Source organism: Rhea americana, unplaced genomic scaffold, assembly GCF_003343005.1.
Source record: "Rhea americana isolate MKP2758 unplaced genomic scaffold, rheAme1 scaffold_164, whole genome shotgun sequence".
In the NCBI taxonomy this organism is placed as follows: domain Eukaryota; kingdom Metazoa; phylum Chordata; class Aves; order Rheiformes; family Rheidae; genus Rhea; species Rhea americana.
In genome coordinates this window covers 2,099,368-2,111,861 of record NW_028185750.1, presented here as the reverse complement: position 1 = coordinate 2,111,861, position 12,494 = coordinate 2,099,368, and the positions used below count along the sequence as shown (strand labels likewise).

Below are 12,494 nucleotides of genomic sequence, written 5' to 3'. Positions count from 1 at the left end.
ATCTGCTTTATTTTCATTAATACTGACTTGATGGTGGTTGTAAATTTGCAACATGATGGAATGATTGTGCTACTAGCTGTAGCGCAGATTGGGTGATCAAGATTTATGTTAAATTTGCACCCAAATCTTTAGTTTGTATTTAAATATGTGTATCCCCATTTCAAATATAGGAAGATTAGTGTTTATAGGTAGAGGAGATACTTGTTATCTTTTTGACTTCAGGAAGCACATGTGGATGTACTTAAYGTGACATGACAGTGTGAGATTCTATGTGCTAACGCATGGGGATTTTGAAACTTGCATTCTAGGCTTCTGTTTTGCTTGCTTAACAGTTTTAGCTTTGTTAAGGTTAGGGAAGGGGAAACCTAGGCATGCTGTTCTTTCCTTACATTTTTGAATTAAAACGCTTGCTTGTTTGTTTTCTCCCTGTGTATAGGCTGAATAAAGACTCTCCAAAAAAAGTGGTAGTAACATGCTAGGAGTGAGCTTATTGAACATAGTGTGGTTGTTCTGTTCGAGTCATTAAGTTTGCTGCAGACTGCTGTTCTCTTAGATTAAATGGAGATCTAAAATGCAATTTTAAGCCACCATTCACTTTGAAACTCTGAGCTGATCACATTATGACTAAATATTTAATTTAATCATGCCTTTAACTTCCAATCAGGGCACAGACATTGCTTTCTATTTGAGGGTAATATGAAAGCCAAACTGCAATGGCTGCTAGCGATTGTTAATGTTGTTAAGAAATGTTTCTTGCAGTAATGAGCTTATACACTGTGAACCTTGTTGAGCAGGAATTACTTTTGACAAATGGTAGTGAATCATATTGAAGGAGCTCTAAGGCTAGCTGACTGCGTASTAATGAAGCATTTCTATTCCAGCTCTGTCTCTGAAGACCTGGGTTGCAGACGTGGAGAGTTTAGCAGAAAGCATTATGGATCTGTGGAACTGGTAAGTTTACACAGCCCATCTTGTAATTTTAACAGTTTATAATGCAGTCAAATCCTTTTCTTTTAATTTCCAGGTAAAAGATTGGAATTAGCTTGGAAAACGTGCTTTCTAAGATGGGCTTCAAAATCATAGYGTAATAAAAAAAGGGTTCAGAGTAGTTTCAGAAAACGTCTTCTAGGAAATCTTTTTAGAACTCTATTTTTGAGTCTTTCATCTTATTGTGATAGAAAGTGTTATGTACACACTCACAGATTTTTGTATTTACTTCGAGATTATTTAGGAAGATTGAAATGGAACTTTTTTTTTTCTTCCTATAACCTGAAGGTTGCAAAATACTAGGATTATATTTGATAGTTTTGGTGGTGATGCGAGTTAAAAACTGTGTGTGTGTTCATGTGTGTACATATGTGTGTTTGTATGTGTGTACGTGCCTCTGAGTAGCGGGAAAGAGTTTAAAATTAAAAGAACCAGGCAGAGTAAGGATATTGAAAAACCTCTGTACCTTAAAAATCTGTCAATTTATTTTGTATTTTCTTCAAATTGAAAGATGAAGTTAATACTTCATTTTTCTCACAGAAAAATTTCTTCTCCACTCTCTCTCTCTCTCTCTCTATATATATATAAAGCAATATGTCAGCAGCTGAAATAGTGTGACTGTATATAAGACTATAATGAAGTATATATAAACTTGACTATAGGAAGACTGGAGTGGGGAGAGGCAAAGAAACTGAACTCTAGGTCTGTTACTATAAGAAATCACTAATGTCCTATTAGGTATTGTTGTTGTTTAAAGTTCTTGGACAGTATATTAATCAATAAATACACTTTTGGTATAAATTGATGGTTAGTTTCTGGAAGCTGTATTGCAAGAAAGCCAGGTACTTATCTTTCCATATATTCCATGTGTTCAGTTTAGYGTTCATTAAAAAGGCATGTGAACTGCTATATTATTAGGGACTTTTACTAAGAAAAATTGCTGATAAATGTAATTCGTAGTAAACTCATACACCTGGCCTTGTCTTTTGATTATCTTTCTTAAAATTCTTCTTGTATTTTATAGATGCCTTTTTATCTTTTGAGGTACAAACATATAAAGATGGTTGCACTTTCAAATTTCTGACTATTTAATTGAACTTTTTTCCCCTTAATATTTTCCATAGCAGCATCCCAATTGCTCTGTTATTTCTACCTTCTTTTTATTGCAACCTAATTATTTTATCTCTACAGTGAACATTTTCATAGGAACATCTTCCCTGCTGGCGTAGTATTACTTACCAGTTGTCCAAATCATCTATTTTACAGTTTGTACAAGGCACCGGGATCTTTTGGAGTCTTTGCTGTGTTAGTTTATTTCTGGCATAGCCTCCGATCCCTTCAAAGCGGGGAATGAAGAGAACTTGAAAACATTGAGAACTCTTCCACCAAATAAAGGGAGATTTCTATTGCCCTAGAATAACATGGGCTGCTAGCAGGAAGCCAGGGATGATTACGATTACATTATTGTTGTTCAGATCCCATTTCTTAAGTTTGATTAGTATATGGCAGTCTAATTTTTTTGCAGTTTTGAGAGAAGTAATATGCAATGTCATTGACATCCAATCTTTGAGGAAAAAAACACATTCTCTTCCTTTTTTTTTATTATAGGAATCCTAAGCAATGTTGTTGAACATAGCAGAAATGACGCATTATCCTGTATTTTATTGACTTTTTGAAAGTTTTCTTTGAGAACAAAGAGTGTCAGTATTGTGTGAATCTCTGGATTCATTTACAAAAAGAACAGGCAGATTTTCCAGAATATTTATGAAGGTGCCAAATGTATTGAAATCTTCAACTGGAAATGAGCCATATTTGGCTAATGATGTTGGATATTAATGTTGGATTATTTATGATGTTAATGTTCTGATATTAGTGTTGGAAGCAGACTAGGAATCTCCTCTACCTTATGTTGTTCAGTGTCATCACTGACAATTATGTTTGGAGATTCTTGCTGCTGTCCATCTCCTGAAAGCATCAGTATATAAAATGCAATAAAAGATTGCTATTCTCATCAAAACATCCAACAAAGCAGGGTTTAGGCTCAGCAAGCCTGATAGGACTGCCATCAGGATGTCTGTAAGACCCATTATTTTGAGAGGAGCAGACTTCAAGATCAACTTCTGGAAAGAGAATGAATGTAGGCCATGAACGGTTAATCATGCACGTGGTTTACAACTTCCATCTAACAACGTGAGGAGCAAATTACGTTGCCTGCTTCTGGTTCTCCTGTTGCAACATACTGGAGTAATAGTGGAGAACTTCAATATTTGTTTGTTTGATAATTTTTTAGAAGAATCGTATTTTCCACGATGAAATCCTTCTGTAGGCAATTTACTTGTTGGTGCAGCCAGAAGCTGAAACAGGACTTCTGGTTAGTGCTGGTATGTACCAAAAGAGCAAATGGCTCTCTCCTTCATACATCCTTAGAATTACAGTCAGGTTATTCCAAATCTGTATTCAAATTGRTAATAGTTTTGCTGATCCTATCCTTGTGGGCAATCATAATGCCTGGGAAAAAGAGAAACCATTGTGAGCTTTGGTTACTGACCGTATGGATATTTTTGAAGTTAGAACCTCTAAATTAAACTCTCTTACAGCTTATATCTAGTGATGCTGATGGAGCCATTCAGAGAGCTGGACGATTCCGTGTGGAAAATGGCACCTCTCATGAGGTAAATGATTAAAAATACTCATAGGAAGCTGAAAAAATAAGTCGACTTCAGTTACTATTTGTGACTGAAAGGCTTGTTTACAGTCGATTGCCAGTGAAGCAATCTTCAAAAAGCTAAATAATATGAGAATGAAGGAATCTGACTGGAGAGGGTTGGTGGTGTTTCTTTTCCCCAAGTGTGACTTAGATCTCTTTCAAGAGTGTGTAATCTCAACAATTTAWTTTTTTAAGGAAAAAGCTGGTACTTCCTTTAGTTTCAGTACCATTTTGCTCACTTGATAATATTACAAGAAAAATGCATATCTTCTGAGTAATGTTTTGCAGTCTCCAGTTCAACACTTTGTGTTAATGTCCTGGTGATGCTATTATGTTTAAGCCAACCTCTAGGTTTTCAAGTTTTTTCCTCAGAGTCATGAGGTTATAGCTGCTTTTTTTCCCCTTAGCTGTCCTGTGGCAGTTATACTTCCTGTTAGATATGAAATGGAGAAGCTGACTGGAGCTTGCAAGAATCATTCCTTCTGTTTTCCTGTGCTGTTAAACTCATAATGTTCACTCTGCCACCTCCAGGGACGCTTATGTTTCTACTGACGGTGCAGGGGAAGAAAGGTGACAATCTTCCTTTGTAAAACATCTTCAACTGCAAATATCTTCTTAATATTTGAAGAAAGTAGACTTCACAGTCGTATCAAAGAAATAAGTGTAAATAATGTCTTAAGATGTGTAAGTTTAATCTGAAAAAATTTTGTTTAAGAGAATGGTAAGGAAATGCACTTAGTTACAACTTCTGTATAGGTCATTCTGAATAAATACAGCCTATACAAAATTAACTATACTTCTAAAACATAAATATTTTACAAGATCTATTTTCTTGACTTTTACTTTGTGTCTGCGTATTCAAGCTGAACACATTGAAAAGTTACGTGTCACCATTTTTAAGAAAATGCTTGCTTTAGTTTTGCCTTTTAAACAAATGCCTTAAATTTCAGGATTCATCCTTATTGAATATTTAGTCCAAAATACAGTAAATGACATTAATGTTTCAAAATACACAGTGAAGAAAAATTAGCATGAAGTGATGATAATACAAAACAGAAATTATAAGTCTATAACCATATTGTAGCAGTTTTACTTTACATGAAATCATTTGAATATTTTATAGAAAGGCATGTTCAGACATTCAAGATGCAGAAGACTTGTGTATCTGTATCTGCTCTGGTTAATATTTAAGTGTCTTATACCTAGTATAGCTGTTAGGGCTCTTAATTCTTCCTGCTATATCTCCAGTGTGTAGCTGTAGCTGAGAGGGAAGAAAAAGGGAGGAAAAAGGTAGAAGTAGATTCTGTTCCCTCATTCAAGGAAGGAGTAAAGCTTCCACATCTCACCAGTGCTGTAACCACTAATGATCTGGTAAAAGGGGAAGACATTACTACTTTTCCTTCTTGATGTATTTTATGAGGGGATGCTGACTTAAACACCTGTTTTCAGAAGGAATTTCATGTAGGAGAAGTGATTGTTTTTCAAAAAGGCATGGGGCTGGAGTCTTTTTTGCCAATTTGCATTTTTTACTGAGTAGCGCAGACAACTCTTTACTGGAATGTTTTTAATGGATCGGTATCTTGGGCATGTAATTTCCTCCATACTTGTAAAGAGACCCTTGCGTTATCTGGTCTGTGGACTGGTATTGCAGGGATTAATGTAAACAAGTGGCCTAAAAATTAAATCTTCGTGGGGATATAGCTCTTAATAATTATTGTTAGTTGGCAGATGGCAGAAATTCCCACAGAATTAGTTAGTTTGAAGGTGTCATTTAATGAAGTAACCAACAAAGAAATTCTGATTTGAGCCATCATTCTTCAATCCTTATGTTTATCAAATTCACTTGTCAGGGAAATACATGTTAAGGCCCCAGCAAGCTTGTAATAACCTAATGTTGCTATTAAACAATTATTGATCATGTATTCGCATCAGTATTGTTGAGTGCAGAGTTAAAGCAAACGAACTATCCTGCGTTTGTGCGCTACGAAGTCGTGTTCCATACACTGTCTTTTTAGTTGTTCCATGCAGTTCAAAAGTTGACTAAGCCTGCATCACAGAAAGGTTCTCTGTGTAGGTGATGAATGGCCACAAAGTGAATAGGTATGGAGAATGGCTTTTTCATACGTGCTATTGCTGTGTTTACTCTTAATGGAAAAGAACTTCAGGGATGTTTGGGAATTTAGCTCAACAAACCAATCATAGAATCGTAGAATGGTAAGGTTGGAAGAGACCTCTGGAGATCGTCTAGTCAAGCCTTCAGCGTAGCCCGTACGGGGATCAAACCCGTGACCCTGGCATTAGCAGCACCATGCTCTTAACCAACTGAGCTAGTCCCAAAAAAGCTTCCAGTAGCGTGCTCTSGTGTAGCAAGGAGTCCTTGAAGATTATTTTGGGAGGAACAGAAAATAAAACATGGAGGGAGAATTCTGTTTATCAATTAATTTAAGTTTTAAAACTACAGATCTTTACTTCAAATCCTACATTCAAACAGCTCCTTTTTGGTGGCATATTAAGCTGTTATGCATAGCAGTGGCACAAAAGGAAAAGACTGCAATTATTTTTAAAAAAGAAAAAAAAGAAAAAAGTTTGCATGAGAGGCACTGTAAGAAATTTAGTTTCGGCTGCATGACAGTTGACTTCAGAATTGTTCTTTGCTTTTTAAAATGAAGAGTATAAGGTTAAAATTTATCCTGGTGAATCAGTTACTCTTCAATGGCCTTTGTCTGAATTACATACTCTTACTTTCATTCGCCTTTTAATTTAATAGTCTCCCAAATCTGTTTCAGAATACAGACTACACTCCAGGTACATGGCACAGAACAGATGTGCATCTGGAAAACCCAGAGTATCATACAAGATGGTATTTCAAATATTTTCTAGGAAAAGGTAATTATCTTTTTACAAATGGACTGAAGACTTGTTTAGTGAAAATGCAAAATAGCTTTGAACTGCAATTATTTAAATGTGAAAAAGTATGGTACTAGTTTAGTGTTCATAATTCTTCTGTCTTGTACAGAAAATGAGTCCGTACTTCATATATTTTTAGCCTAAAGACAGAGGCTTTAGGCTGATTTGTAAGGAGCTGAATCAAGGTAATGGTTCCCTGCTGCCAAAAGGGAAAATTTTGACCTCCCCCTCTTGGCCTTGAAGGCTATACTGAACTTTTTATCTTTTCACACATATATACGTATATGTATGTGTGTCTGTGTGTATATATATAGTGTGTGTATATATGTATATATGTGTGCATATATTTATATAATACATGTGTATATATATATATAGACACACACACAAACACGTTTGTGTATGTGTGTGTTCTTTACATTTGATAACATTTCTTGTTTTTTTCCTAACAGTTCATCAAAATTATGTAGGTACAGATGTAGAGAAAAATCCTTTTTTTCTGTCTGTTGTACTCTCTGATCAAAGTAACCAGCGTGTTCCTCAATATCGTTCGATTCTTTGGAGAAAAACAGTAAGGAACAAATACTTATTGCTTCTCTGACCTTTTTTGTTTGCTTTTTTGGATAAATTTCTCCTCATTGACTTTATTTTAATTTCTTCATCATTTCAGTACATATTTTTCATTTTAATAAATGAAATTTATATAATAAAAACACATAATTGTTATCATAGGAGATTAAACTTTCTTATAGAAATCTGTGATGCCAGATTTTTTTTTTGGTCATTATRTGCAACACAACTTTATTTTTAGAAATTTTGCCTGAATTATTCTTGATTATATCCTGCCATCAATTTATGCAATGATTTATGCAGTGCTTTGGGGTTTTTTCTGTACAACTTTAAGAAAATAGCCAAGTGTGGTATTGGTTTCACTAATATATCTTTTTTTATTAGCTGTTCATAATGACCTTTTATCTGAAGAAATGATTTAAAACTCTTCAGTGTAGATGTATGGTTCATCTTTTTGGTGAAGAAAAATAGTTTGTAATATCTACTAATTTTGACAGCCTTCATAATGCCCAAAATAGTAGTGCTAATTTCCACAGGTAGAGTAGTCCAAACTAAGCAAAAAATAATTTTGCGCTATCCATGGTTCTTTTCCCTTCCCCTTCTCTTTCCCCTCCTTCTTGCCCCCCCCCCCCAAACATTAGTAACTATGGCTAAATTAAACTAGAGTTGTCTTGATCTATGCTTTTTACTTGTTTGTTTTTATTAATATTCGTATTTGAATGCATGGAAATGTCAATATGTCCTGTAATGTCTCCTAGTTTTTTTTTCCTTTATAGGGTACTCAGAAAATATGCCTGCCTTATTGTCCCACAAAAACATTATCGGTGAAATCTATACTAAGGTGTGTATTTATAAAGAAGCTGTCAGTTACAATACTTGTCTATATATCTTTCCTTGTAATTCAGAACTTCTGTTGCATGGTTTCATGATAGATTTATAGAAACAGTAAAACTAAGTATACGAATCTTTAATTGTTGAGGACAGCAATAAGTGGTTTTATGCCAGTCCTGTATTATACTAAGTTACAGCTTAGARAAGAGGAAAAGCCTCAGCACTTTTTATTTGGCTGAGGAACTGTTTTCCAAGTGAATTGGAAAGTATGTACTATATGAGCTTCAGTGATGGGGAAGAAATACCTGTTTAAATTAGTCAGACCAGGCCTAAGGAGCAGATTTTGACTAGAGATCTGATTGTAACATGGGTATGGCTGGCATAATCAAATATGGAAAAACTAAGAATTATATCTTCAAGAAATGGTCCTCAAATTTCACACTTTGACCAGGTTATACATGCTGTCATTGAAGCTGAGAAAATTCATTTCTCCAGCCAGACTCAGTATAGATGTGCTCATACTCTCTTCTGTCTCCTTTGTGACAGAGGAGAAAATAAAATGAGCAAGCACAACACTGTTTCTTCAACAGTGTGATAAGTTCGGAAGTCCTTTCGACAGTATTCATTCCTATTTCATCTGTAATTTTTATGATCTAGTCATGCTGATGTGTTTCCTCAAATGGGGATTTGTTACTGATGGTTTCTTCAAATGCATCTTTGGTGAGAATTATACTCCCTCTAGAAATCCGTAGTATAAGTACTGTCATTCCACAAATGTCAGAATCATAGAATGATTGAAATTGGAAGGAACCTCTGGAGATCATCTAGTCCAAGCCCTCTACTGGGTTCACCTGGAGCAGATTGCCCAGAACTGCATCCAAATGGCTCTTGAATAATTCCTAGGATAGAGACTCACATTGGGCAACCTCATTCAGAGTATAATCACCCACACAGTAAAAAAAAAAAAAAAAAAAAAAAAAAAAAACCAACTTCCTGTGTTTCAGTTTGTGCCCATTGCCTCTTGTCCTACCACTGGGCACCATTGAAAAGATTCTAGGTCTATTGTCTTTACAGCCTCCCTTGAGATACTTATGTACTTTAATAACACCCTCTGTGAGCCTTCTCTTCTCTAGGTTAAACAGTTCCAGCTTACTCAGCCTTCTTTCCTYGTATGACAGATGTTCCGGTCGCATAATTACCTTAGTGGCCCTTCATTGGGCTTGCTTCAGTAGCTCCATATCTCTCTCTTGTATTGCGGAGCGCAGACACAGTACTCCAGGTGTGGCCTCACCAGTGCTGAGCAGAGGGGAAAAGTGTTTTTTTAACCTCATAAGAAGTATGTCCTAGATAAATGGGCAGTCTGTAAGTCCTCAAAACCTTTGGTCCAGGGTAAGTGCAAACAAATGTCTCTTAATTGCTCAGAACTGGAGGTCCCTGCTTCACCACTGGATATCACTGCCAGTCCSCATGTGACAGGAGGATTCTGGGAATGGATAATGTGGTTTTGACAGTCTTTAAGCATTTGACAATCTTTAAGCATTACCCTATCGCTGACAGCAGATGCCTGGTCAGTAAATGTGGCAGCAGACTCGCTTTCCTGTAGTTAGCCTTTGAGAGAAGGGTGATTCTCATTATCAGCTTCCATATCTGCCCACTAATCCCTGAAATATCTCTTCTCAGCATCACTTTCTAACCGAACCTCTCCCTCTTACTCATACCCATTTCTGATCAGGCATCTCAGACTGGAGAAATCTTTGTCCTTTTGTCATCCACGGTCTTAGGCTTTTGTTGAAATACCTTCATGGACTCCATTCTATGGTGTTCCAGTCTCTTGCAGGGAAAAATTAAGACTTGTTTTGGATAACTTGTTTCCTACAAATCTTACTCAGTGATGAGTCTGAGCCTGCTTGTAGGCAGTTAAACATCTTGTTATCGTACAGCATCTATAAAGATCCTTTTTCATCAACAATACCATTATGAAACCTGCCAATATGGATTGTGCTTTTCTGTCTCTTGTTCTCTTAAGATTTGTAACTAAGCGCTAAGTGGCAAATCCCAACTAATGAATGTCTTTCATTTATATGGGCTAAAAACAGGTTTGGAAAGCTCTTTTTTTACTTTAGAATTAGAAACTTTTGGATGGAACTGGAAGGGTAAATGAGAATGATTTTTTTTTTTAAAAGATGTTTCACCACTACCCCACCTGCATAGCTTGTATCCTTCTACTCCCCAAAATTCTTTTTTGTTTGTCAGAGTCCAATACTTTATGAACAGGTTCCTTTAGATATTGCTCATGTGGAGGGTATAATGTTTAATACAAAGTTTAATTATTTGATGTTATCTGAAGTTACACATGATTTTGATTTTAGCATGGTGATACAGCAATGTTCTCAAATCACAATATAAAAACAAATAACACTTAGCAGTGTATAGCCATTGCAATGTACAATTGAATCTCCACAAAAATTTGAATTTCATTATCAGTCTTTAGACTATTCTTTTTGTCACAGTGCTGGTCATCCTCAGTCTCTGGGAAGGAATACGTGGGTTGAAACCAGCTCAAGCCCATGTTCTCTTTTAAAGCTCTCTTGTTCGTGTTGGGCTGAGCCACATATGCATTCCCCATGCTGGTCTGGCTGAGTTGTTTATAGATGCGGGGTCTCCAGTGGCAAGTCTGTGCCCCATCTGTTGTTATATTATGTCACTGCTAGTCCACATTGCATCCTGTGTCTTCGCTTCTCAAGGCCTGAGCTATTGTACCAGGCATGCATTTCATCATGTTGGAGTCATAAATGTCTCATTCTGCATAGGGTAACTGCTCTTTACTGAGCCATTATTATAAACTATGGTCATCCTGTACAAAGATAAATGTAAAAAAAGAAAAACAGCTACAGACATATGGTCAGTTTGAAAAATTGCTGTTACAGCTAAACCACTAAACCAAAGTTGCAAGCAGGTCAAAAAAAGCTCAGACAGAGCAAGCGTAATAAGCCTTGATCCTGAGACATTGAAAATGCTGTACAAAGCTGAATCATTATTTGATTCATTAAGTGTTATAATTCATATAAAACACAAACCTGTAATTGTTAAATCACCCTTATAACGTGTAGAGCCRAGTTCAGAATTCTTGCAGCTAAGAAAAGGCCCTATCCACAGGTTCCAAAAAGGAGAAATGTATTTGTTCCTTTGTCTCCAAGTATAATGAGCTGTGCTCACCTCGAGCTCAAGGCTGGCAGCAGCTACCGAGTAAGATTCTTTTGGCAGGGCTGTGTATCTCAGCTACTCAGACTTACCTCAGAATTTGWTTGCTGTTTGCATAGCAGCTTCATCTGTCTCTAGTGGTAGCTGGAGCCACAGCAAGCAAAATCGCACGCTTAGAGCATTATAGGACTCTGCAGAGTACTATAAGCTAAATATCTATCATAGTTACTCAAGTGAAAAATAAAACTAATTAGAGTCACTGGACCATAATATATGTACCTCMAAAAACTGTTTTGTCCTGCTGTAGGTCCGCATTTCTTTAAGTCAGAGGCAGACGTTTGTAAGCAGGTTGTTCAACTTAGCTGATATAACCAATTTGTCTAGAAAAAAGGTGTTCACTTTTTCCTTTGATATTGGGATGAATTTGGCTTCATTGACCAAATCCTTTGAGGATTGTTTGTTACTGAAATTCTGTGAATCGAGAAGGAAATAAAATAGCTTTCAGCTCCTTTCTGCGCTTGGGATCATGGCAGGTAGTGTACCTTCCTTAAAAAAGAAGAAAAAAAAATGAAAAAAAGCTCGCCTCCCTCAGAACTGCATAGTAGGCAGTGTGAGAAAATCCAAACTGTTACCGCAGTTGTTTTCTCCAGTGACTGTCTCCAGCAGTCTTTGCTTTTGCCTGCTTCTCATAGGGTTTTTGCCATCTATTATCAGCTAGATGAATATCCAGATGAAGAGGATCCTTTTGCCCACTCATGCTTAGACTGAGTGCTCTTCCCTGAGTATCTTTTGCTTTTAGGATCCTTAATTTTCCTCCTGAGCTCCTTTGATGTCTCACCCTGTATACAACCAATGTGAATGTAGATACAGAACTGTCTGTCTCAAAGAAGTCTTTGTAAATTGGACCATTTAAATTCCTTTAAACAAAGATTAAAGTAAATGCTGTCTGTATTGTGTTCTAGCATAAACAACAATGAAAAGATCCATCAGACTCCACAACCCCAGCAGTTCACTGTGCCCTGTGCAGACTGCATTCTGCAATGTGTGATGTGCTGCAGAGTTCTATAAATGAAAATTAGGAGAAAATATAACAAAATAATATTAAATGTAGCAACATGGATTAGGAAAAGAAATGTTGTATATTGCATCTTTCTACTTATTGAGGTAGTTGATCTTGTTTCTTATTTAAGTAACTTTATGTTTGTGGATCTTTGATGTGTATATTTATTGTTAAAATGCTTTTTTTTTTTTCTTTTGACTTGCCTGTATTATTTCAGAAGAGAGAGAAGAA

General features: G+C 36.2%; 1 protein-coding gene across 5 annotated transcripts in view; it reads left to right on the top strand.

Annotated features, from left to right (window-relative positions):
* Nucleotides 1–12,494, top strand: part of GARNL3 (GTPase activating Rap/RanGAP domain like 3) — a 55,201-nt gene that overhangs the window by 5,381 nt on the left and 37,326 nt on the right. For 3 of the 5 annotated variants that reach the window (XM_085300504.1, XM_085300503.1, XM_085300506.1), the window contains exons 2-6: nt 882–951; nt 3,585–3,659; nt 6,481–6,580; nt 7,054–7,172; nt 7,948–8,012. In XM_085300504.1, the coding sequence (XP_085156630.1) occupies nt 882–951; nt 3,585–3,659; nt 6,481–6,580; nt 7,054–7,172; nt 7,948–8,012 (429 nt within the window). Of the gene's footprint in view, nt 1–881; nt 952–3,584; nt 3,660–6,480; nt 6,581–7,052; nt 7,173–7,947; nt 8,013–8,453; nt 8,562–12,494 lie in introns of those variants that run through there. The other 2 variants (XM_085300507.1, XM_085300505.1) reach the window with 2 other exon arrangements.